The following is a 27745-nucleotide window of genomic DNA, read 5'->3' as shown; positions in this document are numbered from 1 at the left end:
AACATGTCTACACTCCGGAACTACCAAAATCACGTCTAACCTATGTAGTAGTACACTTTTAATGGTAATTTAGTCACAATTTTCATGCTGTGCACCATAAATTAATTCCCTCTATGTGGATTCAACAAGTGTTCTGGGATATTAGAATTCTGAAAAATCCAAATATAATCTTTAAATTGATATGCGCTGAATTCACGCCAAATCTTATTTAATTGTATGCTAATCGTTTCCATGGGAAAGTTCAGTATATACTTCACAATCAGATCATTGTTTTAGTTAGTGCTGTCGAATCTTGACAAAATCTCTCCTTGCTTGAATTACCCTTATTTTTCATGCTGACCAAAGTTACCAAAATACTCTTGCATTCCCTTCATATATATTTTTTTTTATCCAGAGACCTCATTTGTCTCTCAAGTTCCTTTCATATTCTTTTCTCAACACTTTCCATTTCGGACCAAAACTTACATTTTACTTGACATGTCCCAATTATCACGAGGTTGCAAAAATTTGTTGAAAGATGACCAATTGCATCTTCCAATATAAAGAATTATTTTCTTCACTCTGGAACAGGCAGCATCTGTCATCTACGGTATGCCATGAATACATGCATATGAAAGAGCCAGTTGTTTGCTAGGTCAAAAGTGAGTCACTACATAACGTTGAACCTGAAGCTGGGATTCCAATCAAATGCTAAAGCCGGTGCAGTTCCAACATAAAACCAAGACTTGCCGATATTCACGTCCTCTTGTGGCTAGCTATCATGTTTTAAAGCATGAATGTCCCAACGTCGTACACAGGGATGCCTCAAGATAAATTACAGATTACCACCTCTGGAATGCAATGGATACTAACTGGTTTCCTAGCAAATGTAATGATATTAGGCGACAATATCATCACCATGCCATTTCAATTAATTATTCTGTAGTAGCATGAAAAATTGAGGAGAAAAAGGCAGATTATGAAATTTTACTGCTTAGGTAAGACAGAACTCAATATCGAGCTAATAATGAAACACTCCAGGTAAGATAAAACATTAATAATTAATTCATGGTTGCACAAAACAAGCTTCAAACTACTTAAAATGAGTCTATGATATGGAATTTTGATATGCTATTATTAAATAGATCTAAATGAATCGAAGGATTTCAATTATTCAGTTACTCTTTGGCAATGCAGTCTTGGGCAATGTCATAGCTCTTGCCCGTAGGTTCAGAAATATTCCCCTGAAAAATGAATTTTGAAGGAATAAAAAATCACCCTATGAGTAACTATGTATATATTTTCATTGGAGGAAGTAAAGTGGGAAAGAAACAAAGTATTTACCAGCAAAATGCAACGAGGCTACTAAAAATGACACGGAACTGCAATGGCACGTACTGGTGATTTATCCATCCCACAACAGGCCAGAACTGCAATTTCATTCAGGTAGGTTCTAAGGTATATATGTAAGGGCAGAGGTCTCCTCTTTGTCACATAGATACAGATAAACTATTACTTTATTAGAACTCAAAGTGGGAAACAAAGTGATACCGTCCATGCAGTCATCTGTACTTTCGGATACTCCTGCTTGATCCTAGTTTTCACATGCATCCAGGGTCTTCCTGCATTTAAACTAGAAAGAAAAAGGAAAGATAAAGAAGCTATTCTTATTGTATACAAAGAGGAAGCAAGGAAACTAAATCATGTTCAATTGCCCTTCTTTAAATATTAACTAGTACTTTGACATATAGCTTTCCTTTTTAGAAAGAGTTCACTACAAATATTAAACTATCATCAAAATAAGTTATTTCCAAGAGAAGTAATTTAGGTTTGGTCTCATTGCCCCCCGAAGAATACGTTCGTAAGCTAACACCACTTACCCTCAACAACCACCCCATAGTAAATCATGAAAAGCAAGTTGTTGCAAGGAGAACTTGTCAACTGTTCCAGCACCACCTGATATGATTTTATTCAGCATTAGACCCTTCCCTATGGATCTTGGCAAGAAGAACCAAGTTGATATATTGAATTCAATATGACCCCCAAATTTGAATCAATGGAATTTAAAAGTGAATTCTATTGGACAACTGGTGACATAAACTGAGTGTGTAAAATACCTTCTTGGCAACAGTTTTGGAGTCTCTCTTCCCCTTGAAGATTTTATCCAGTAGCATATACATGTAATGACCAAATGGTCCAAGATAAGCAAATCCAAAGAGCTGCATATGGTAAACACAGTGTTAGATGACGATGAATACATATTTTACCTTCTGATGAACTCATAACATCACAAAATCTCTCCTTCCTCTCATTAGCAACTCCCTAGTGCTACATAGAAAAATCCCCAAATCCCAGTTACTTTCTAAATTTACCGAAATTTCCTAAAAGCATCTCTTAATAAGACTCAAGATAACTGTGGTTGCATTACACAATTTACCCATTTCTATAAACATCTCCAGCTGTAAGGTGAACTTGGCTTCTACCCATCCTTTCAATCGTGTTAAATCATAGCCACAAAAGAGGAAGCAGAAACAATAGCAAGCAATCAACCAAGTTGAATACAAGTAAGCTATAAAATGAAGTCAACGAGAAACAAAACAAAGAGAGGATCTTTCACCATTTTGAGAAGAATCCGTCTCAGCTGAAGTTTGGGTATTCCAGAAAGCTTCTGAGAAACAGTGTCACTAATCCCTGACAAAACCGCAGCCGTAATTGCCTGCACCGATTTTCCTCAATTTTGTTCAATTTCTTAATCCACAAATCAAAAAAGAAAGATAAAAAGCCAAAACAAAAGCAAACCTTGGTTCTCAAAGGGTGATGTTGAAGCTGTAACAAGTATTTCTGCAATCCCTTCTTTGCTATCGAACCCATTTTCTTCAGTTCAGTGTTTTCAGCTGATATTTTCCAACAAAAGTAAACGAATGATAACGTACGAGCCAACGTGTTTGTTACTATAAAATCTACGATTAATTAATATTAACGGTTCGGAATTTTACTTCGCATATTCAGTTTCTCCATTTTGTCCTTCAGCGTTGGGGCTGTTTTGGTTCGATATTCTTTAGGTACGGCCACGGGCATTTTTGGAATATCAAAAAGCACAATGATTTAAGAATGTTTAATGACACTTAAAGTTAACTTTTCTCTATATTTATTTGTTTGTACTACTATAGCCCACTCCCACTATAAATTTAGACCTCAATACCCTAACTTTTAGTAGAGCCCAACCACCATACCAAATAATCAACATTATTTTTTGGTTAAATTCTGCTATTAGTTCCTGTATTTTACAAAAGTTATAGATTTAGTTTTTCATATTTTAATTTGGTTATTTTTAGTCCTTGTATTTTTTAATTTTAAAATTTCAATCCTCACCAAACGATAATTGTTAAATTCATTCAGTTAAGTTTTGTTATTTTCAAAATCTGATCAGGCAAACATATTACCATATCTGTAATGTCATGTCAGCTTGTTATTTCCACATATTACTCATTAAAAATACAGTTTATGGATTAACGACGGTCTGTAACATCAAGATTGAAATTTCAAAATTCAAAAAGTATTAGAACTTGGAATGATCCAATTAAAGAATTTGGACTGAATCTACAATTTTATGAGTAGTAAAGGACTAGTAATTGAATTTAATTAAAAAAAATTAAGCTTTTACTATTTGGATCAGATTAAAATTTCAAAATTTGAAAAACACAATCACTAAAACAGGCCAATTCAAAAAGTACAATAACTAAAATTGATCAAATTAAAATATAAAGACCAAATCCACAACTTTTATAATATACATGAACTAATAGTAAAATTTAACCTTATTTTTCTTTAAAAGATTTTTTTTTAATTATATCAATCCATCATAAAGCCCCGTCAGGTTAAAATTTTAACTATAATTATTTGAGTGAAGTTTTTTAATTTTATAAATAAGATATATTTTAATTAATATTAAATTATAACACATCTACAGTGAAAAATAAAATTATGTAATAAATATATTTATGCATAATAATATAAATAATAAATGATATTTTGATAAAATGGTAAAGTATAAATGTAAAAAAATAAATGGTATGAGTTTAAATTTTATTATGTGTGTATATTTTTTATTTCTTATAAAAGATATAAAATGATAAAAATATTTTTAAAATAATGAAAAATATTTGGTACACTGCTAATGAGTTTTTAGACTATACAAGCAGAATCAGGGTTTAACAAGTATACTATAAAGTATAGTAAAATATTAAAGAATAAATATGAAAAAAGAAATGAAAGAAACATGTGGTAATATTTTAAGATTGCTTGTAGAATAAAAAAAATACATTGTTAGTGTACCAAATATTAAACCTTCAAATAATATAATTTACTTTATAAAATCAGATTATTTTCTTTTTTTTACTAATTAATTTGATAATTAATTAAATAACCCGTAACACTAACTCAATTAAAAACTTTGAATCAGTGCTGTTAATGTGTCAGGAGACATCACTTAAAAAAAATTGTATTCTTACAGTTTTTATTATGTGTTTAAAAGAGACCTGTATTTTTTTTGTGTTGTTTGACAATGTGGCGGCACTACTTAAAAAATAATTTTTTTCACCCGGAATGATTGGGTGATGATGGGATGCTTTTGGGGTTGGTGTCGCCTAACACATTGGCGCCACCTAAATTTACTATAGAAAACGTACCATTTACGTAAATAATTTATAACATGTCCCATTTTCATAATTTTTTTAGTATTACTCATATAAAAAAACTCATCTTGGGATGTTCTGTTTTAATTTTAATTTTAATTTTAATGGACCAACATGTCACGGTTGTCTCAGACTTCAAAAAAAGGCTCCCCATCTCAAAAAACCAAAAATAAAAAAATAAAAGAGGAAACAAAATAAAAGCAAAGTGTTTTAAGCTAATTATAGAGAAATCTCTAGCTTTAGTCAAAAGTCAAAAAAAATGACACGTATGAGTTACTCAATAGGTTAATAGCCATGCCAACAATTTGTTAATAGATTAATGAAAATAGAATATATGTACTTTTTGAGTGACCACAAGTATAATTTACATAAAAATTTAACAGTGTTAATAATTAAAACTAAATTTTAAAATATAAAAAATAAAACAACTAAAATTTTAAAAATAAAAGTGTATAAATTAAATTCTAAATTTATAAATATTAAAAAACTTAAGAAATATTTTAACATATATCTTTTGTTTTGAGGTTTTGGTTGATGTTTAAAATTCTCGTTAAGCAATCTTAAAGTCATATTCTTTTACATTGATTTAAACCATTTAGAAATTAGTTTTTTGAAATAATCATTGTAAAGATCAATAAGAATGCACGTTCAAAAGATGGTAATAGTGGATGTGATATGAACATAATTTAAAAATACCCTAAAAGGAATTCACAACGTGGAGATCAAATATGGATCAACCCAACACTATACATATTTGATAATTAAGTCAACACTATGTAGGAATTGTTAATTTGCAGTTAAATTAAAAAGAATGCAAAAAAATTGAAAAAGTTTGAATGCAGATGTCAATGTGAAGTGTCTTCCAAGTAAACACGGCCATAATATATATATATATGCAAGGTCAGCTCAGCTGCAAAACTTAAATTCTATTTTCCAGACATAAATTCAACTCCTTGCATATATAAATGACATATGCCCCTTTAAGATATAATAAGAAAACACATGGTGGCACACACCTCTTTAGAATATTATAAGAAACACATTTTTATATAAATGACACGTACACTTTAGGATATAATAAATAACGTATTTTTATATAAGTATTTTCATCTGAGATTAAACTAATTATTTCCTTCTCGTAGTATATATTTTGTATCTTAAACCGTGGAGTTTATAGACCAAAAGCAAATATAGCCTAAGCAGAAGATGAGTATAAACGTAAATTGACCGAAGGCTGCCATGCCCTGCCTTGCCTTCAATATCTTTCCTTTAATGACGCCAATATTTGATTGAATGGAACGAATTGTTTGCCTTCAGGCGCCAAAAGCAACGAGTTTTTTTACCACTTCCCATGCAAAGACCCGATCCTACACTGAGAAAATAAAATCTTGAGCTAAGCGAATAGGTCAGCTAAAGAGGCTGGTCAATTCAAGCAGTCAGTCAACATTTCCTAACACGACCTGACTTCCTCAACTCAGTTTAATCTTCCCCTTCGTTCTTTGCTATAAATTATGCCTTCAGAGTCTCCCTATCTTTTCATCCCTAACATCTGCAAACACAAATCTTTCTTTTCTATTTTGCTCAAAGGCGCTAATTCTAATACAAATTCACCAGCAGAAGAGATCTTAAACAAGAAACGCCCTCACATGGCTTCTTTGCAAGCTTCTAACTTTCTAGCATCTTCTTCTTCTCCTTCGAAGCAAATCCATGCCGCTATATCGGTCCCAAAGCTTCCATCAATACGGTTTTCAGTTCCAAAAGCACCAACCAAAAGCTTGCCTGTGGAATTGAATACTAGGGATGGGTTCATAAATACAACTCCATTTCAAAAGAATGTCATTGGGAGTGAGACACGGCCGGTTCAAGAAAGCTTATCTGCTTCAATGGCTACGGTACAACTTTATGCTATCTTAGAGTCCGTTATTGATAGAGTGGAGATGCACAACAACGTCGGCCAACAACGGGAAAACTGGAACACCCTTCTTCTTAATTCCATCAACATGATCACCCTCACCGCCGCAACCATGGCTGGTGTTACTGCAACTGGCGGCGCTGGGGTTTCTGTTTTGGGTTTGAAGCTGGCTTCGACTCTCTTGTTCTCTGCAGCCACGGGAATGTTGGTGATGATGAACAAAATCCAACCTTCACAGCTTGTGGAAGAGCAGCGTAATGCGACGAGATTGTTTAAGCAGCTCCAGGGACAAATAGAAACCCTACTTGCCATTGGCTCTCCAAGCAAAGAAGAGGTCAAAGATGCTATGGAGAAAGTGTTGGCTCTAGACAAAGCTTACCCTCTTCCCTTGTTAGGCGTAATGCTTGAAAAATTCCCGGAAAGTTTAGAGCCTGCTGTTTGGTGGCCAAAGACCCAGTCTCAGAAAACAAACAAAAAAAAGCACTCTCACGGAAAGGTAGAGAGCAATGGATGGACAGAGGAGCTGGAACTGGAAATGAGACAAGTCGTAGAGGTGATTAAGAGAAAAGACAGTGAAGATTACGAGAGGCTAGGAAACAAGGCACTGAAGATGAATAAAGTTTTAGCTGCATCAGGGCCATTGCTAACTGGGATTGCAGCTCTAGGATCTGCCTTTATGGGTCCGTCCAATGGTCCTTGGGCAGCAATAATAGCAGCTGTTGCAGGTGCTTTAGCTTCGGCTGTCAACACATTCGAGCACGGTGGCCAAGTTGGTATGGTGTTCGAGATGTATAGGAACAACGCCGGTTTCTTCAAACTCGTGCAAGAATCAATAGAATGGACTCTGAGTGAAAGCGATTTGGAGAAAAGAGAAAACGGGGAGTTGTTTGAAATGAAGGTGGCATTGCAATTGGGAAGAAGCTTATCACAGCTGAGAGATCTAGCCAAAAAACCCAGTTATTCTTGTATAGAAGGAAGCCCAATTGATGAATTCGCAAGCAAGCTGTTTTAAGTTTTAACCGGTAGAGATTCAACATCACAGCATGTGCATATATACAAGGATTATTCTTTGATTCATTCAATTAACCACTGATAATATTTTTTGTACAATTTTGTAAAGATGATAGGAGATAAAGTTGTAACATGTACGTCATGCCGCATGGAAAATTTTTAATTAATAATTATAAATTAAATTATAATTTTATTTAAGTAATAACTCTATATTAAAATTATTATAATTATTACAATTTTTAAACTAATAGTTTTAAATTGAATTATAAATATCATTTTTAAAATTAATCTATTAAAGTTAAACTCGTACTTTTATATGTATTATGGTAAATGAAATCTTAGTTATATTAATCAAGGTTTTTTTTTTTTTTCATGTAAGCTATTTAGTTTAATTGATTAGAATTAATTTATTCCATTCAATGTAATTGTAATTCTAATTTTAATTCCGGTTCTAATTATCATATAATTAAATTGTAATTAAAAACACAACCCAATATATACAAAGAACTAAATTGTGAGATGAATTAATGTCATTAAAACACTCAAACTATATGACAAAGAAGAACTGATAAGTAGGTTTTTCTTATAAGATGGTTTTCAGGTTTTGCTTTGACGTTTAATTAGTTTTCTCCTTAAGCCATCATATATAAGACATATTCTTTTACACTAATTTACTTTTGAAATGTTTTCTTTCTAAAGGTCAATAAAAATGCACACATTCAAATTTATTTTTATTACAAATTAAACAATAATAAAATATTGGATGATGTAAAAATAATTCACAACTTGGAGATCAAATCTGTGTCAAGCCAACACTAAATAGGAATATTTGATCATTTGTTTGACTAAGGAAGGAAAAAGGTTGAATGCAGGCGACAGTGTGAAGTGTCTTCACTGTAAACACAGCCGTACGTAAGCCCATAATATGGAAAGTCAGCAGCAAAATTTTAATTCTATGTTAAATATATATTGATAGTGGAGAATTATACAAATGGGGCTAACAAATCATTATATTTAGTTTTGTTTTTTAAAATGTGGCATCAATTTGGGTTAACAAACTTCATTATTCATCTATCTAATCATGAATCATCACTAGTAATAAAATTTAAAACTCTACAATCCAGTATTAAAAGTTATCATATGTTTTTTAATTAGTTTTTGGCTAAAGTACTAAAAGCCCCCTCGAAGGTATTCAAAATTTAATTGGGTTTTTAGTTGAAAAGTACAATTAATTGGATTTTTAATCTAAAAATAACAATTATTTTGAATTGTTATTTACATTAAGGCTCTTGACGGATTGTTAAGTGCTGATGTAGCGGTTGACATGAAAATTTTAACAATATATCGGCTAGCGTGAAAAAATGTTGACATTGAGGGTTTAATTGATTTTTAAAATATTTTAGGAGGACTTAATTGATTTTTAAAGATTATATAAATTTTATCAAAAATTATAAAAATAATAAAAACTTATAAAAAAGAGAATTAATTTTAAATTTTTACAACATTTAATAATTTTTAATGACATGCATTTTATAATTTTTTCAAGAACTTATAATATTTTTCTAATTTCAAATAATTTTTAAATTTTTTAATAAAAATTACTATTGATTTTTTGTTTTTTCATACTTATTGCCCTGTACCATTCTGTAAACTATCTTTACCACTTAGATCGATCATCTCTTCTCAACCAAAATCATTACTCATCATTTACTTTAAACCACCAAACATTAAATACATTATTTATTAGAATCTTTACTCGATTCCCCATCCAACTCAAATTATTTTCGCACTTTAGTCCCCATTAAAATCTAATTCCAGACCTTAAAAAATATATAATTTTATTTTAATTTTTACAAATTTTTTATAATTTCAATTAATTTTTATCGAAAAACCACTTCCCCACCAAAAGCAAAGGCAAATATGTGAAAGCCTTAGCAGAAGATGAATATAAACATTGATGACTGCAGGATGCCATGCCCTGCATTGCCTTTGCCAATCTCTTTTCTTTAATGACGCTCGTATTAATTGAAACGATCCAGTTCTTGCCTTTATACGCCAACAGTGTCAGTTTTCTTACCAAAAGAGGAAATCAAATCTTGAGCTTCAAAATTATGGACGCGAATAGGTCAGCCAAAGAGCCTAGTCAATTCAACCAGTCGGTCAACAAATTTTTTTTTTTTTGGTAACATGACTTGACTTCCTCAACTCAGTTTAATCCTCGCCTTCGTTGGTTTGGTTGTTATAAATGTAGCCTCCAAAGCCCCCCTCACCTTTCATCCTTAACATCTGCAAGAAAACATCTCCCTTTTCTAATTGCTCAAAGCCGCAGGTTTTTTGAACTTTGTTTCTAATACAAGTTCACCAACAGAAGAGATCTTAAACAAGAAACGCCCTCATATGGCTTCTTTGCAAGCTTCTGACTTTCTAGCCTCTTCTTCTTCTCCTTCAAAGCAAATCCATGCCGCTATGTCTGTCCCAAAGCTTCCATCAATACGGTTTTCGGTTCCAAAAGTACCAACCAAAAGCTTATCTGTGGAATTGAAAACTAGGGCTGGGTTCGTAAATACAATCCCATTTGAAAAGAATGTCATTGGGAGTGAGACACGGCCGGTTCAAGAAAGCTCATCTGTTGCAATGGCTACCGTACAACTTTATGCTATCTTAGAGTCCGTTGTTGATAGAGTGGAGATCCACAACAACGTCGGCCAACAACGGGAAAACTGGAACGCCCTTCTTCTTAACTCCATCAACATGATCACCCTCACCGCCGCAACCATGGCTGGTGTTACGGCAACTGTCGGCGCTGGGGTTTCTGTTTTGGGTTTGAAGCTGGCTTCGACTCTCTTGTTCTCTGCAGCCACGGGAATGTTGGTGATGATGAACAAAATCCAACCTTCACAGCTTGTGGAAGAGCAGCGTAATGCGACGAGATTGTTTAAGCAGCTTCAGGGACAAATAGAAACCCTACTTGCCATTGGCACTCCAAGCAAAGAAGAGCCCAAAGATGCTATGAAGAAAGTGTTGGCTCTAGACAAAGCTTACACCTCTTCCCTTGTTAGGCGTAATGCTTGAAAAATTCCCGGAAAGTTTAGAGCCTGCTGTTTGGTGGCCAAAAACCCAGTCTCAGAAAACAAACAAACAAAAGCACTCTAACGGAAAGGTAGAGAGCAATGGATGGACGGAGGAGCTGGAACTGGAAATGAGACAAGTCGTAGAGGTGATTAAGAGAAAAGACAGTGAAGATTACGAGAGGCTAGGAAACAAGGCACTGAAGATGAACAAAGTTTTAGCTGCATCAGGGCCATTACTAACTGGGATTGCAGCTCTAGGATCTGCCTTTATGGGTCCGTCCAATGGTCCTTGGGCAGCAATAATGGCAACTGTTGCAGGTGCTTTAGCTTCGGCTGTCAACACATTCGAGCACGGTGTCCAAGTTGGTATGGTGTTCGAGATGTATAGGAACAACGCCGGTTTCTTCAAACTCGTGCAAGAATCAATTGAATGGACTCTGAGTGAAAGCGATTTGGAGAAAAGAGAAAACGGGGAGCTGTTTGAAATGAAGGTGGCATTCCAATTCGGAAGAAGCGTGTCACAGCTGAGAGATCTAGCGAAAAAATCCAATTATTCTCGTCTAGAAGGAAGCCCCATTGATGAATTCGCAAGCAAGCTGTTTTAACGTATGGAGATTCATCGTCACAACATGTGCATATATACAAGGATTGTTCATTGGTTCTTTGATTCACTCAATTAACCACTGATAATATTTTCTTTGTACAATTTTGTAAAAATGATTTGTACAATTTTGTAAAGACTATACGAGATAAGGTTGAACTAAGGAAAATTAATGTACTTAATGGCTCATGCATCTTTTCTTTAAGGTTGATTATTTTATTTGGTTGTTCTCCGTATTTTACTTTTCTTGAAAAGGGGGAAAGAATTGTGTAGATATAAAACAAGAAATATCAAATTTCAAAGTACAAGAAATTAATATTATTGGCTTTTGTTTCTCAGATAATATGTTAACACAAGGAACTTAAGGGTCAATGGATTGGATGTTGACATTGTTGAGTCTTCCAACTATTTTTGAAGGATTAAGAAGTGTTCAACGTTGTATTCTTGGGACTGGGTCACTGAGTCATTTGGGTCTAAAATCTAAGCCCAAGTAGCTATTTCCAGGATCCATGGAGGCTGCTGTTTGATTCTATGGGGGGAACCATATAAGCTTGCTGGTATAGCTGTAGAATGAATTGGAATGCTCAAATTTTGAGATTTCCGGGGACCCATTTTCTTCAATTTTCTTCTGCTATTAAGGAAATCAATACTATTGCCACAAAACTTTTGGCTAATTCCAGCGTCACCTTCCTTGGGTGGCCGACCTGGCAAAAGTCTCATCTCATCAACTCTTCATTTCTTGCTTTTTATTTTTAAAGTAGTAACAACAATATTTTCTCAAATGAACAAATATATATATTTTATCTTCAGAGTGATCTCTCAACTACAAGGGTCGCTCTAATCCCCTGTACTCGTTTCTAAACTCAGTTCAATCACAGACCCACTACATTTAGCCTCGCATAAAATCAGCAACAGACATTTAGATCCTCGTCATGACAGCCGTTAGATTAAGCGAGTAGATACATGTGGGTGAGGTGGTCAAGACATAGGATTAGGAAGTGGTGAAATATATAGTTCCAAAATCCTCTAAGCACCACTCGCTGACGATGTGGCTTTGTTGGCTATTTGTTTTTCTCGATTTTGCGACAAGCCCTCCTTCACCCACTAATTTACTATCAATTGATCTTATTCGTTTTTTAAAATTTTTTTAATACTGCCAATGGATGTCTTCCACCCATATAAAAAAGGCTATCCTTTTTTTTATCTCTTAGCAGAGCAATGTTCTATTGTGCTATCTGAATTGCTATCTTTTGAGTTTTGAAGAAGAATAACGCAGAGAAAGGTTCTTTGTAAGCCCTTTCCACTCTTGTTTTCTCTTATTTCATTGTTTGTTTTTTTGTCTTTAACAACTTGGTATCATTATTTGTTTCTTTATGATGTTGTGGTGAATTTGATTGATAACGCGACAGCATTGGTTTCTTTCGTTAATTACCCTTTTCTGTTCCTATCGTTTACATCTCTAAAACTTGGGCATACTGAGGTGTTTTTCATTGGAGATGGTCTGATTTTTTATTTTTATTTTGTGTGTGTGAATGTCTGTCGTGGATAGTTCAATGCTGATTTCTAGATCGTTTTGGGTTGTTTCATCTGTGAAGTTCATTTGATGTTTGATTAGTAATATGGTTTTGGACTGTAACATTGAAATTGAACCGGTTCATTGGACTGCTTGTGTGATTTTGAAGCCAGTAAGCATTTGCATTGAATTACTCTTCAACTTTAGGCATTAAATGTACCGCATATTTCCATTCTGTTTGCTAATCTTGTTTTTGACCTATGGTATTTCCCAGAACCATTTGACTTGAATATAGCACAATGATGTCAAAATCACTTTCCCCTTTCAATTTGAATGATTGCCTTTACTACTGATTTTGCCTGTTGCTAGTCGTTTGTTTTTGTGCAACTTTTCTTAGAACTTGTGTTTCCTTAACACATAACTGAGCATTACTTGGTCTATCTTCAACTACCCAACTTTTGAAGTGAGATGTGAATGCTATTCTTAGTGTTACAAGATTGTCTTACTACTTATTTCTGGAAGATTACTGTTCATCAGATTTTTCAACTTTAGAAGATGAGGGGAAGTCTTTGGCATCTTGGACAATCAATTACACGCCGTGTAGCTCAGGCTGACAAGAAGGCTGCAGCACGTCGATTCTTTGCTTCAGAAGCTGATCTGAAAAAGACTGTTCTTTATAACTTCCACATTGCTCATGGTGGGAAGATGGTCCCATTCGCCGGATGGAGCATGCCGATCCAGTACAAGGACTCAATTATGGACTCTACGGTGAATTGCAGGCAGAATGGTTCACTCTTTGACGTTTCTCATATGTGTGGGTTAAGCCTTAAGGGAAAGGACTGTGTTCCATTCCTTGAAAAGCTCGTCATTGCCGATGTTGCTGGACTCGCCCCTGGAACGGGAACACTAACTGTTTTTACAAACGAGAAGGGAGGGGCAATTGATGATTCCGTGATCACCAAAGTGAAGGATGATCACATTTACCTAGTTGTGAATGCAGGCTGTAGGGATAAAGATCTGGCTCACATCGAAGAGCATATGAAGGCATTCAAGTCCAAAGGTGGGGATGTCTCATGGCACATCCATGATGAGAGATCTCTCCTAGCTCTCCAGGTTAATCTCTATACTCTTCTAGTTGCATGTCTCCAGCTCTGATTCTCTTTATAGATTCATTATTTTGCTTCCTTGCAACTTGCTGGTGATTGTTTTGAATAAGAAATGCATACTTCTGCTTTTTTCTTGGGTTCATTCCATGCAAATGTTTCTCCTTTCAAATGTTTTCCTTTTGCTCTTGAATGGTTTGATGCGCTTACAGTTTGCAGGTTTTGAGAGAATGAATTGCCTGTGGCAATTGAACCTGTTCGGGTTTAGCTGTTATTACTCTGTTTGTAGCTTTGTCATCTCACTATATGTAGAAAAAATTAGTCTCGTGTTGTCAATGATGGTGGAGACGGTTTTTAGAATATGCAATTTAATTGAATTTGAAGATAAATGGATGTCATCTTAGAAAGTTGAAACATCCCCGTCTTTTGTCTTGCAGGGTCCTCTCGCTGCACCAGTTCTTCAACATCTTACAAAGGAAGATCTGAGCAAGCTATATTTTGGGGAATTCCGTATAATGTATATCAATGGTGCATTATGCTTTCTCACTCGAACGGGGTAAGCTTCCATTTGTATTTCTTCTTGCTATTCAAAGAGTAATTTGATTGGCATGGTGATGTTATCCCTTGTTGGGATGCTGTGGGAGGACAGCTGATGAGTTGTCTCTTTAATCTATCGTAGGTACACTGGTGAAGATGGATTTGAAATCTCAGTTCCCTCTGAAAATGCCGTGGATCTTGCTAAAGCAATCTTGGAGAAATCTGAAGGGAAGGTTAGGTTGACAGGACTTGGAGCTCGAGACAGTCTCCGACTTGAAGCTGGGCTGTGTTTATATGGTAATGACATGGAGCAACATATAACACCAGTGGAGGCTGGACTGACCTGGGCCATAGGGAAGAGGAGGAGAGCAGAAGGTGGATTCCTAGGAGCTGAGGTAATCCTTAAACAACTGGAAGAGGGGCCGTCAATCAGGCGAGTTGGCTTCACCTCCAATGGTCCACCTCCTCGATCCCACAGTGAGATTCAGGACGAGAAAGGGAACAACATTGGTGAAATCACCAGCGGAGGATTTAGTCCTTGCCTTAAGAAGAATATAGCAATGGGATACGTGAAATCTGGGTTACACAAGGCAGGCACCAAAGCTAAGATTTTGGTAAGAGGAAAGGCCTATGATGGGGTTGTCACGAAAATGCCATTTGTACCTACAAAATATTACAAACCATCCTAAGATCAATTTTACATTTCAGGCTCAGCTCCAACATATTTCTCGTTGGTTCCAGTTATCGAGTTTCCTTGTTTCCTGTAAACTTTTAAGCCCCTGCAAGTAATGCTAATGGGTCTGGTTTTTCTATTAACTGACAGGGCATGCTATAGTTTGTTAATTTGTCGTGTGTTAAATTTAATTATTTTCCTCGTGTTCATGTAGTATAATCATATCTAACATTACTTTGTCTATTGCAGTTATGGTTTAAAATTTACTCAAAATTCCCTTTTGGAACTTAAGATTACTGGATTTCCTCTGTTTTCCCTTCAAAACATCAAATATTTAAAATAAATAAAGATAATGGACATCGAAATTGCAGAAACTGTCAAAAATATGCAGAATTATAACTGATCAGGGGAAGTAAAATCTACAGCAGAGTCCTTTAAGGATTTCCGAGCCCGCCAATAGATAGCAGCAGCAGTTTCTGATGTTCCCAACTGTAAAAATGGGTTGGGAGACGGTGAGTGAGGACATGATATATAAGTTAGAATCCGAGCCAATGGTTTGAAAGAAATCACATAATCCGCACCTTAGTTTCCACGGAATGGTAATCTTTCCATAAGCTAGTGTCTTGGTCATAAGTTGCAAGCGCAGCTTCGTACAACTTTCGGGTATTTACTAGAGAATCCTCGTTGCCAAGAGAAGCGAGATTTGACTCTAATTCAATGCAATTTTTGTATAATGCAAGACCTGGATGAGGTAGAGCCAGGAATCTACAATTTGCAGAGGACAAAAAGTTAGAAACTTCTAACATTGACGGAGAGCTTTTCTAGACAAATCGATCCTTGTCTGGTAGTTAACATATAGATGCAAAAGCACAGCAGCAAGCAAAAACTTTAAATTCCTCTGGGGATACAATCGAGGACAAAATAGAAGTAATAAGAAACATTGACTCAAGAGATGAGAACATACCGCTTATAAACCTCTCTTGCATGTTTAAGTCCATCCTTTTGAAGGATGAAATTAACTACAGCTGAAGAAAGAGAGAACCCATTCTCACTGCCACCATATTTAGCGACTGCCTTGAGAGAAAGTTCAATCAGCTTCTCAAAAGATTTTTTCTGATTTGCAAAGAATTTGAGAGCCTGCAGAATGAGATAGCATTACACCAGGACTTTCATACTCATCAACTTTATTGCCTTCTTGTTTCTGATGTAGTAGGTGAAGAAATAAAAGTACACTAACTTTTCATACACAAACAATGCACAGATGATAAAGCGCAATCCAATATTTTAGGCAAATCATGACTTCAGGGAATCCAAGGTTCATTCAGCAAGGGAATGATCAATAAATAAACAACTAGAGCATTGAATAGAACAGAAAAGCAAAGATGGAAATTAATGCTGAGACATACCATTATCCACAAGCTCTCAGCTTCTGATATTGACATTTTTGTTAGAACAGTTCTAAAAAGTTCAAAGATGGATAATGCATCAGCCTTGCTAGAAGAAAGAGAATCCTTTGTGATACATCTAATTTCTACTGAAACCCTTAAAAGCCATAGTTGTACTGAATCTAAAAGTTTTCCACTGCAAAGATTCTCTGCTACTTTCTTGGCTTCCTCCAATCTCCCCAGTTGTGTGTAAAATGAAATACATTGGCAAGCAAGTTCTTCAGTAAGACACCCTGTTGTTTCAGCCTTCTCATAAACCTTCAAGATATCTGAAATATAGCTGGAGGCATGATCGGATAAGCTAAAGGCCTCTACTTCTCCTCTTTCAGAAGCAATGGCATCCAGCAAAAAATTTATGTACAATTTAAACATCGTGGCTGAAGGCACTGCTTCTATTGCCTCTTCATAAACCTGTACATGGCAGAGAAATAATGTATATGATTTCATAAATATGCTCGCTAGAATTTTACTAGGTAATATATAGTTAATAGCTTCAAACCTGAACTGCCATTTGCAACCGAGAATGCATGGCATCTTCATTCTTCTCCCCCGTAATTGAGGCATCAGACATTTCAAGTCTTGCTAACCAATCCCAATATTCAGGATCAGCTGAAAAGTCTCTCTTCATATCCCTCAGTATCTCACTACGAAGCTCCTCTGAATCTGCCACCTCTATTGATTCCAGTATCTCAAGAAATTGTTTCCTGAGGCTAAAACTAGAAGGAAGTGCTTGAATTGCCCCACTATATACCGTTTTAAGAAGCCCCGATGCATGCTCTGAAAACAAATCCAATTTCTTCTCAGACTCTTCATCTGACACATGATCATTGTTTTCTTTGTCTTCATCATCAAGGGACATAAACAAATCTTTGTTTTCCTCCTTCCATTGCTTTTCATCGGCATCCTTTTTATCACGAACTAAGGTTCCTTTATCCTCCCCAAGAGCAACCTTTCGAGCTTTTAGCTTGTTAAGGTAAGTAAGTTCCATCCTAAGATACTCTACCCAAAGGTCTTCTGAATTAGGACACATTCTCAAACCACTTTGCATTAAAGCACGAGCAGCTGCTACATTCAAATTATGATCAAATTCCCAAGCTGCTGCATATATCCAAACTCCTGGCAGCTTAGGATGGAACCTAATCACTTGGGCCAAAACCTACAATAGTTTTTAAAAATCAACAAATTTAAACGATCATTCACCTTTAAAACCCAAATTTCACCCCCACCAAAAAAAATCTTCTTTTCCATATCCAAACAGAAAATAAGAAACAAAAAAACGTACCTTTTTCATTCTCCCATTCTTTCTCTGCCTACAAAACTCAAGGTACCGAAACCAAAGCTCAACATCTCCTTTATACCTCATAACGGCAAGTCTATATATCTCCATGATTCTCGAGACGGGGGCGAAATCGGAAACCGATTTTCTCGTCTTGGTCTTCTTCTTTCCTTGGCGCAGGAGTTCACGAGTTGCAGCTTTTTTACGGAGCCGGCGGAGAGCGTCGAGCTGAGTCTCGTAGTCGATATAGGCAATGAAATCTTGCTTGAGGGGAGAAGGCCGCTTGAGTCGGTATTCGAACTTGCGACGTTGCTTAACTATCTCGGCGATCTCGCGACGAGTGAAGATACCTCGACTTTCGAGGTCATCGAGCTCGTCCACCATGCGCTCGAGACGGTATTGAACTACGTCCGCCATTGTTGCTTCGTGCTGAGCTGAGAGAGTGGGCGCGTGTTTAGGGTTTAAGAAAAGATTATAGTCCTAGGGGGGAAGGAAAGGAATGGGTCTGGTTCGGGGTTTTTGTTTTGTTGGGATTCGAAATGATGGTTAGCTTTTATGCAAGTGGACTGGGCTTATGTTTGAATCATATCAAGATGAATTTGGGCTTTCAATTTATGCCCACTCCGTGAATTTCAAATTTCATTAGTAAAATATTTTTAGATTAAATTATTATTTTGGTTCTTATACTATATTTAATTTAGGGATTTGATCCTTATATTTTTAGTAGGAATAATGAACTTTTTAGTTATCAGTTTTACATTTTTTTCATTTAACTCTTAAATTTTTTAGCTAAATTTAATCATTAACCATAGTCAAATGAATCATTTTTTTTCTAATGAAAATGCTAGAACATTTTTATTTTAACAATATTAATGTGGTAACATATGTGGTAGTTCACATGTACTCATATTGGCATGACACTATTTGTTTTTTATGTCATGTTAACAAAAAATAAAAAATTATAAAACATTCAGCAAAAAATTGATATTCAAGAAAATTATAAATAATTTATAAAAGTTAAAAAAAATCAAGTACACGTAAATTACTATGTAAGCTATCATGTTTAACAAATTAATGATTTAATCAATATTTTCATTAAATCATTAATTTAACTCTTCTTAGAAGATTGCTGATTAAATTTATCTCTTTTTTAATGTGTTGAGAGTCAATTTTAACTAAAAAAAATAAAGAGCATATATAAATGTCATCATCATATATTAATACTACATTTTAATCCAAATCACTAATATTATTTGAAAATTTCATTAGTCCATTGACTTGACACAGGTTTTCGTAAAAAACCCAAAATCCAAAATGCAAAACTGCCTTGCTAATTAAAAGCTGAAATTATCAACCAACCGGCAATAATGGATCCTTATTTATTATCATTTTATGTATATGTGATACTTGTTAATATAATATTGTTATTATACCCTTTTAAAGAGTTTTATAATGTTAATTTGTAGTGATGGTGATAGATTCGAAATGATAAAGAGAATGATAAATTATCTAAGATTTGATTTTTTTGTGCATTACTGATATAGTAGATCTCTGGGGATTTTTTTACAATTTTTTCTTGGTTCATCAGTGTTTATCAACATGTTGATTTGATGATGACAATGCTATGATGCAAATTTTAGCAATTTGATTATGTGGATGCATCTCTAATTTGTTTCTGAATTTTTTCGATATTGTAGTTATTGTCAAATTAATTTTTACTTCTTTTTTTTAATATTCTATAAATATGAAATTTGCACCTTAATTTATAAAAAAAATTATTTATTGTGTATATTATCTGTCATATCTATATAATATTGTTCACAATTGATATTAATAATAGTATTTTCTTCACAAAAATATCAAACCTGGAGAATAAAGTTTGTATTCAAATTATATCATTCTTACCTGGGTAATCTATAATGTGAAAATAATTTTAAATGTGGAAAAAAGTTCAATCTCGTCATTGTCAATCAATTTAATGTGGAAAAAAGGTTCAATCTCATCATTGTCAACCAATTTCTTTTCTTTTTGTCGAAATTAACTCATTAAAATTTATTGGTATGAAATAGTGACAGCACGTCGTCTTTATTATTTTTTTAATAGTTTAATGTCACATTAATATTTTCATCTTAAAAAAATTAAATCTAAATAAAAATCCTAAAATTCAGGATGAAATTATTAATATAATATTAAATTATTGAAAATAAATAATATTACTATTTCATACAATATTTTCTCTTAAAATCCAACCACATTATTTGTGTCCATGTTGATCAATTACTTAAATGCCAAAGAAAATTAATGACAAAAATATATTTAGAAAAAAACAGAACAATATGTTGATTCCTTTAACATTGGTTTCGCATTCAACTTTATTTTTTTAACATTTAAATTTTATTTAATTTATCAAATACTTCTCAAATGGATGGAAATTAATTTTTTTATTTTATTTACGTGACATATATGTGGATCGTCACTTAGATGAAATATAAAGATTTAATTAATTTTTTTAAATTTTTAAATTTTGAAAAAAATATTTTTGTAAATTTAAAATAATCAAAATTATTAAAAATATAAAAGATATAATTTTTAAATATTTTTAAATTTTAAAAAAATTAATTAAATATTAACTTGTTATACACATGGCAATTCACATGTATGATACAATTTTCATTCAATTGGGTAATTTGACAAAAAAATATAAATTTAAAAATTAAAAAAGGAAAAAGAAATTAATGAATAACTAAAATAACATTTTTTATAAATTTGAAGAAGGGTGAAATAAATTTGTTAACATTTTTACATGATACTTTCTTACCATTTAACTCATTCTTTTCTTCTTGTATTGAGGTTTTGAAATAATCAGATTATCCTTCAAAGAATAACGTGACACCCTATTTGCGTCGAGAGAGGCGACAATAATAGCAAGTCTTAAAAGAAAAGGATAGGGGAAACTTCAAATGTTAACACAGGTTATTAACTACTAATTATTTCTTTTTGTTTGTTGGTAGGATTTAAAAAAAATTATTTTATTAAAATGTAGTGTTGTTCGGAAAATGAATAAATACAAGTTAATTTAAAAAGCCACTGATATAAATTAGTAAACTTTATTACATTTGTAATATTGTTCCAAGTTTTTCACTTTTAGGCTTTTCATGTTACAATTACACATATAATGGCAGCCAAGTAGTACAAGTAATGCACGCACAAATTTATAATAACAAGAAAACAGGATAGGACAAAGCTACTGCAATGCCAAGCAACAGTATCGGTACTTAGCTTCACAGGTATTAAACTCACGGTATTCCGCTTCCGCCTCCAAATCCTCCTCCATATCCTCCGCCAAACCCACCGCCATTGGAACCAGCACCTCCCCCACCACCACCGCCTCCACCTCCTCCTCCGCCACCAAGCCCTCCGTTTCCAGACCCAAACCCACCTCCAACTCCACCCCCAAAACCATATCCAGCACCGCCTTTGCCACCCCCACCTCCACCGCCACCGCCACCGCCACCACCACCTCCCCCACCACCTAAGCCGCCACCAGCACCAGGCCAACCGAATCCACCACCAAAACCAGGGATATAGGGGAAGAACGATTTACTCTCACCAACCGCATGCACTTCCTTTTCACTCACTAGCTTCCTACCATCAATGCAACCGCAAAGAAAAAGAACACCAACAAGCACGAAGACAGAAACCCTGCAGACAGCCATCGTTTATACTAAGAATTGTTATAAATATTTCACAACGTGCAATGAGAAAAGTACTCAGAATGATAGAACATTTATATAGATGTCCGAGAAGTAAAACTGAGTATAAAAAAAATTGCCTGCAAGGTTAGGGTACTTAAAAAGGTAAATAGTAAAATGCCTCCAATCATCAATAATCCGTGCTGAGACATGGAAGTTAATATAGCCAGCTGCGCGTAGGGAAAAAGAGACCCACCACTCGAAGCGTTGATTTTGGTCTTTGGATCATTGAATGAAATAATTGAATGAAATAACTGGCTATTGCTCTTATTTTAATTCAACGTTGAAGACCTTCCATCATCTAACTTTCTCATTGGCAATCTTATCAAATTTAATTGGCCTCACTTTGAGGTCCCAACAGTTGTCACCATGACGATTATCTTCTACGTCCCAAGCATTACAAAGAACCAACCATATGGTTACATTCTTTGGATTAAGCTAATTAACAACGCCGACCAAAAACAAACGGCCAGAAAACAGTTAAATTGTACTGTTCCATTAAAATCAACCTGGCCCTTAACATTAAACTCCAATCCCTTCTTGCCCTCCCTTTTCTCTTTTGTATCAAACATTTCGGTGGTTACACTAAAATTTTTCCACTGAATTAAATGAATTTGTTGGTTCAAAATTAAAATTCATCTTCACGAAACAGAAATGAAGAAGTACCCAAAATCTGGTGTATCATCAGCACTTATATGTTGGCTGCCGACTCTTCGCATCATGAGACCAGAAAAAAGAAAAGTTCGGATGATCCCCTTCTCTGGTATCCAGGCCAGAAAAGAGGATAGAAAAAAGGTTCCTTTGGCACACGTGAATCAAGCCTGGTTTTCAGCCTTTGGAATGGTGCTTTTGGTCACCGTTCGTCATAATTGGAGGTAGCGGCAGGTGTTAACTGTTAAGGATTAACTGTCTGTCTCGTTGGATGGTTAACATGTATATATACTTCGGGAACCAATAAAGGAAACCAAAAAGACAATTGATATACTTGCTACGACGTCCGTTTATTTGCATAGCTTTAGGCAAGTGTAATAGAGTTCACTTATGCCTGTTGAGTCGAGTAATATGGAATTTAATGTCCTCTTAAGTAAAGCTATCAGATTCTAGTTTTGTGGATAGAGAAAACAACACTATCTCTCCTTTAGGGATCTGATTTGGCTCGATGTCAGGAGTTGATATAACTATTGGACACCAGAGCATCAGACCCCAAAAAAAGAAAAATTCATATACGGGGTCTTAGCTTTCCTCAGCGTAAACACGGGCTGGGAAACTTTTGATTCAGAGATAGACGCATTGAAAAATCAGATATATTGCGTCTGCCGCTTCCTGATGGATCAGCTAAGCCAACCTGCAGCACCATTGCTATCCTTGTGTGTAATAAATCGATAATTAAAACCATCCACTTAAAATGCCCCTCCTATTTAGAGCTGAAAGCATATACCATATAGGTTCAAAGATAATAATCAAAACAACAATTCAAGGCTTGAAGATGTCATTTGGACGCAGACTTTACGGGCATTGTTAAAGAATAAAAAGTAAAAAAATCTTCAGACGAAGGGTCAATTTGTGGGCACTTTCGGCAGTGGAGAAGTCACAATTTTGCAACTTTTAATTTGGACAAATAGGCAGGCCTTTTTGGATTCTCTATTCAGTATTTAGGGCCTTGCTTTACCATAATGGGCTGATTCCGGGTTCTAGTAATTTCAAGCATGACTCTTTGATATGTGCAATGAGAGATGGTTGATTTGTTTCACTACACATTATTTTACAAATTAGAAACAGCAATATGGAAATGCTTCACGAACTTTCAATTGTTTCAACCAAAACATGAGTTTGCATAAATGGATTAATGTTGGGTGCATGTTTCAACCACCATACGGATTAATATATATAAATAAGATAACACCTCATACATGTTACATTCACTCTCAAACTAAAAGAAAGAACCAATTCCCAGCATCTGAATCAACTCAACTATGTAAAGAATTTGGGAAAATCAGCACAAAATCAAAGTGTTAAAAGTCAACAAAATGATTCAAAATAAAACAATATTCTTGTAGAATTTTAAGCTGGTAGAGGAGATAATAGATTTTAGTTTCATAATTTTATATCTTAAAAAGTACTTCTAGCCTGTATATATACATAGGTTTATAATTATATTAATCAAAATCCAAGTTTTTACCTCAAACAACATCTGTTATTTCATAAAATTACTGCTGATATTGTTCCAATTACAGTAATTTCAAATAGAAGACTACGTATATTGTGGCATGTCAAAATAAATAATAATATAGTAAAACTAAGTGTCTTATACTAACGTCGTACTCGCTATACCTTATTATATTAGACATTCTATAAAAAAGAATATAATCATAATCGGTGTAGGTTGCGAAATGAATAAAAAAGTTTTTAAAAGAAGCAAAAATGAAAAAGGGGTTCCATGGTGCGTCAATGCTGTATAGTCAATGTTGTCCACTCCATTATTGCAGCGTCCTGTTTTTCAGTGTTTAGAAAGACTAATATTTAAAAAGTGCATCACTATAATAGCATAATTCTGTTTTTTTTCCGTTAATTTTGAAAAGAGTAACTTTTTCCCGGCCTCCATATCCAAAATGATCAATACAGCAGATTTAGCACAAAATAACTTTTCGATTATTTTCAAATTCCATCTCTTACAAAAATTTAAATAATTTAATTTTTATTAATTTTAAAAGTAGATAATTAATTATAATATTAATATTTTTTATTAATTTACATCATTTTAATTGGTGTAATATCAAATTTAACACTTAATATTTATATGCTATATATAAATGTTAATTGTGTGTATAAATATTAAGGATAAATTTATTAAATAAATAAATTGATAAAATGTCTAAACTTTAAATATTAAATTTGTTATTATACCAACAAAAAATATGTATAATTGATGAAAATATTAATATCATGATTATTTGTTCTTGATTATTTATTTTTTAATTTGATAATATTAAATTATTGTAATTTATTTAAAGAGACTAATTTATTTAATATCTAAATTGAGAATAAGAAAGAAATGTTTTCACCAATAATATAATAAATTAAAAACCAAATAAAAGGCGAGTATCGAGTACCATGGACCTGCCCATCCGTATATTGTATCTCATGTATTTTTAAGATAATTCTATAAATAAAATGTAGTACGTCTATTAAAAGTATTTATGATTTTGTACGTTTAAATATATTATGTTATTTATTGTTTGCTATTATTTTTGCATTACGCTCAAAATTTGTTGGAATTGCACCTGTTTATAGAAAGACGATGCAGTGTTAATAAATAAATGTGGGTAGGGTGAGAAGAGAACATTTAATTATGTGGAAAATAACATCGATTTTAATATTAAATTTGATCATTAATTAGATTGATGTAAAATTTTAAGTTCGGGTTTGATTTAGTCTAAAAAAATGAATTTAAAATTTTATTTTAATTCAATCTGAATTAAAAATATTACGCTTAAATCGCTCATATTAATTTGTTTATATTATTTTTATATAAAAATAGTTTTATATTTTTATTCAAAATTTCAAATTTCTCAAGTAAACATTTAACAAGTGATTTAACTCATGATCAAATCTATCTAATAGTCTGACTCTACAATTAAAATTAAAACGAGTAAGAAATTATTGTACTGAATTAGGTCACGTCAAATAAAAACATAGTTAAGCTAATGCTATGGCTCTAATTAATTGATAGTGATGTGTGAAAAATGCATGCATCCTTTTACTAACCCCAAAGGTCATATGGTTTTAGTTGCCATGACAACATAAGATTCCTCAAAGATTAAAGAAATCGGTGCATCATAGAACAATATTACAGTAATCATCATTTACCATTACTTAATCAAAAGGAATGGTGATAAGTATAATATTAACTTATCTTTAATATGATTCTGGCATACAAACAAAAGTATATATATACTATATAACTTCACAACCTATGGACCGCCAACCACAACTAGTGCATTTAAATGTCCTTTCGATGCATCACCAGCCGCCAGGTCCACACGTGATTCAACTTTTAATAAAGATTACTTTCAGCCAAGTTGGGACTTCCACAAGTTTCTTTCCCCAAGGTAGAATTTCGATTTGCTAATCATATTATGCATGAAAATTAAGATTCCATCTTTATATTTGTAATTCTTTATTTTATTATAATATAATCGTTTACTTGCATAAAAAATTTGATTTAAGTCAAATAAATATGAATGTTACTGTTTTATGTAAATACATTTTTCCTTTTCTTATTGGAAGTAATATTAAAATTTTAAATTCATTTTTAAAATTATAGGACCAACGGTTCTTTTTCTTTTATGTATACAAAGGGTCAACGTTGAATTCGTAGAAGGAATATTGCTCCAAGCATTGATGACGGTCAATTTAGAATTAATGCATTGTTTGCAGTAATAATTTTATATTTTATATTTTGTTGTGACTTCCAATCATATTTGTTAAATATTTTTGATAGCCAATGTAATAGGACTTGTCCTTTTCTTTTATAAAATATACCTTAAATCTCTATATTATTAAAAAATTTAAATTTTATTTTATTTTTAAAATTTTAAATTATGTGGCTATGTAATTACATTCTACATTACTAAATATGATATAGATAATTATTTAATAAAATAATTATATTTTATTAATCTAACATTTTTAAATAATATAATTCACTGAAATTACAAGAAAGAGAACAATAATTACAAATTTCACTTAATTGCTCTCTAATTTTCAAACATACTTTTTAATATTTCATATAAACAAAATTTTTAATATAATAAATATTGAATTTCGAGACCAATGGATGAAATTGATGTTGGAACACACCTTTTTTTTGGGGTAAATTACACCAACAGTCACTCAACTTTAGGATAGGTGACAAAACAGACACCTATGTTTCATTTCAGTCACTCAACTTTTGAAAAGTTACAAAACAGTCATTTTAACCATTTTTCGTTACAGACGTGACGGAAAGATGACATGGCATTTAACGGTGGTTAGTTGTCATTTTAACAGTCATTTTTAACCCTAAACACCCCTGGGCAATAGAAGAATAAGATAAAAAAAAGAATAAGAGAAGAAATAGAGAAGAAAAAGAAGAGGAGGAGAAGAAGAACTAAGAGAAAATGGAAGGAGATGAGATTAGTGCTCAATTGGTTGAGTCTGCTGCACCAAGGGTTCAAAGAAGTTTTGCTGATTTTAGAGGCTCTCATGCCGATTCGTCATCTGCTGCAACTTCTGTTATGTATATATATTCCTATCAATAAATACCTCTTTTCCTCCATTTTTTTCTTCTTCCTAAACTCTTTCTTTTCTTTCTCTTTTCACTTTCAGTGAAAATCTAGGGGATTCCACTACTGTTTTCCTTTCCTTGCATATGATTACATAAGATAACATAATCTAGAAAAGACTTAATTTTGCACCAGTAGTAGAAACAGTAGCAGCAGCCTATGAAGAAATCGTGCGAGCAAATAAGAAGATATAGGGGCTTTATGCAAAGGCCATGGGGGAATGGGCAGCCAAAATACGTGATCCTCACAAAGCAGCAAGAGTTTGGCTAGGCACCTTTGATAATGCGGAAGCTGCCGCAAGAGCCTATGATGAAGCTGCTTTGAAATTCAGGGGAAGCAGGGCCAAGTTAAATTTTCCTGAACTTGTAAGGCTTGTCCCTCAACCAATGCAGAACTTTCCCACTACCCAAACATCAGTTTCTAGTTCTCTAACAACCCAGTTTTTGTAACACCCCTAACCCGTATCCGCTGCCAGAACAAGGTTTCGGAGCATTACTACTATTTACAGATCACTAAAAAAATTTTAAATACTTACCGATTCAATGCATCATATAAATAAATATATTACCATTCAATCAACAGTTTGACACTTGTATAAGCATCAAACAGCAACATTGTTAGTATGCTTGAACATATCTCATATAAATTCAACATTGATATATCTATTTTCTCGACATATCGCACTTGAGTTTAATAATAGTCTCAACTTACATAATTTCCTTGTATCAACATATCAAATATAATCATTTATGTACATGTCATGAAACATATCATGCTCTTACCGTTTCTTCATAAGTATATATCATTCATTTCATTATATCAATATTTCATGCTCCATCATTTCCATATATGTT

General features: G+C 33.5%; 5 protein-coding genes and 1 pseudogene across 8 annotated transcripts; 3 read left to right on the top strand and 3 right to left on the bottom strand.

The window, feature by feature from the left end:
• Positions 1 to 1004: 1004 nt before the first annotated feature.
• On the bottom strand, positions 1005 to 2937 carry LOC107958285 (peroxisomal membrane protein PMP22). The gene is made up of 7 exons (XM_016894001.2): positions 2779 to 2937; positions 2597 to 2695; positions 2097 to 2198; positions 1860 to 1935; positions 1531 to 1601; positions 1324 to 1409; positions 1005 to 1223 (listed from the first exon to the last, which is right to left on the bottom strand). Exons 1-7 carry the CDS (start codon positions 2848 to 2850, stop codon positions 1154 to 1156), a joined length of 576 nt encoding a protein of 191 aa, XP_016749490.1. The 5' UTR covers positions 2851 to 2937; the 3' UTR covers positions 1005 to 1153.
• Positions 2938 to 6230: 3293 nt separating this feature from the next.
• On the top strand, positions 6231 to 7794 carry LOC121229415 (probable F-box protein At4g22030). Its single transcript, XM_041113662.1, has one exon. The coding sequence runs from the start codon at positions 6320 to 6322 to the stop codon at positions 7595 to 7597; it is 1278 nt and encodes a 425-aa protein (XP_040969596.1). The 5' UTR covers positions 6231 to 6319; the 3' UTR covers positions 7598 to 7794.
• A 1869-nt stretch (positions 7795 to 9663) lies between these two features.
• LOC107958282 (probable F-box protein At4g22030) lies at positions 9664 to 11471 on the top strand (annotated as a pseudogene).
• Positions 11472 to 11828: 357 nt separating this feature from the next.
• Positions 11829 to 15264, top strand: LOC107958283 (aminomethyltransferase, mitochondrial). 4 transcript variants are annotated; one of them, XM_016893996.2, is made up of 4 exons: positions 11829 to 12557; positions 13304 to 13894; positions 14322 to 14440; positions 14564 to 15264. In XM_016893996.2, exons 2-4 carry the CDS (start codon positions 13337 to 13339, stop codon positions 15108 to 15110), a joined length of 1224 nt encoding a protein of 407 aa, XP_016749485.1. In that variant the 5' UTR covers positions 11829 to 12557; positions 13304 to 13336; the 3' UTR covers positions 15111 to 15264. The 4 variants fall into 4 exon arrangements, with proteins under 4 accessions (XP_016749485.1, XP_016749488.1, XP_016749486.1 ...); XM_016893999.2 differs by having other exon boundaries at positions 11846 to 12550; positions 13319 to 13894; XM_016893997.2 differs by having other exon boundaries at positions 11846 to 12557; positions 13319 to 13894.
• Positions 15265 to 15372: 108 nt separating this feature from the next.
• Positions 15373 to 18345, bottom strand: LOC107958281 (U3 small nucleolar RNA-associated protein 6 homolog). The gene is made up of 6 exons (XM_016893995.2): positions 17822 to 18345; positions 17039 to 17695; positions 16501 to 16950; positions 16059 to 16231; positions 15676 to 15859; positions 15373 to 15583 (listed from the first exon to the last, which is right to left on the bottom strand). The coding sequence occupies exons 1-6, from the start codon at positions 18230 to 18232 to the stop codon at positions 15488 to 15490; spliced, it is 1971 nt and encodes a 656-aa protein (XP_016749484.1). The 5' UTR covers positions 18233 to 18345; the 3' UTR covers positions 15373 to 15487.
• A 2766-nt stretch (positions 18346 to 21111) lies between these two features.
• On the bottom strand, positions 21112 to 21531 carry LOC107960739 (glycine-rich protein 5). Its single transcript, XM_016897026.1, has one exon. It carries the CDS (start codon positions 21529 to 21531, stop codon positions 21112 to 21114), a length of 420 nt encoding a protein of 139 aa, XP_016752515.1.
• Between the last annotated feature and the right edge of the window lie 6214 nt (positions 21532 to 27745).

This window comes from Gossypium hirsutum, chromosome A05 (genome assembly GCF_007990345.1).
Source record: "Gossypium hirsutum isolate 1008001.06 chromosome A05, Gossypium_hirsutum_v2.1, whole genome shotgun sequence".
NCBI lineage: Eukaryota > Viridiplantae > Streptophyta > Magnoliopsida > Malvales > Malvaceae > Gossypium > Gossypium hirsutum.
The sequence above is the reverse complement of the archived record's forward strand: the minus strand, read 5'-3'. Positions and strand labels throughout refer to the sequence as shown.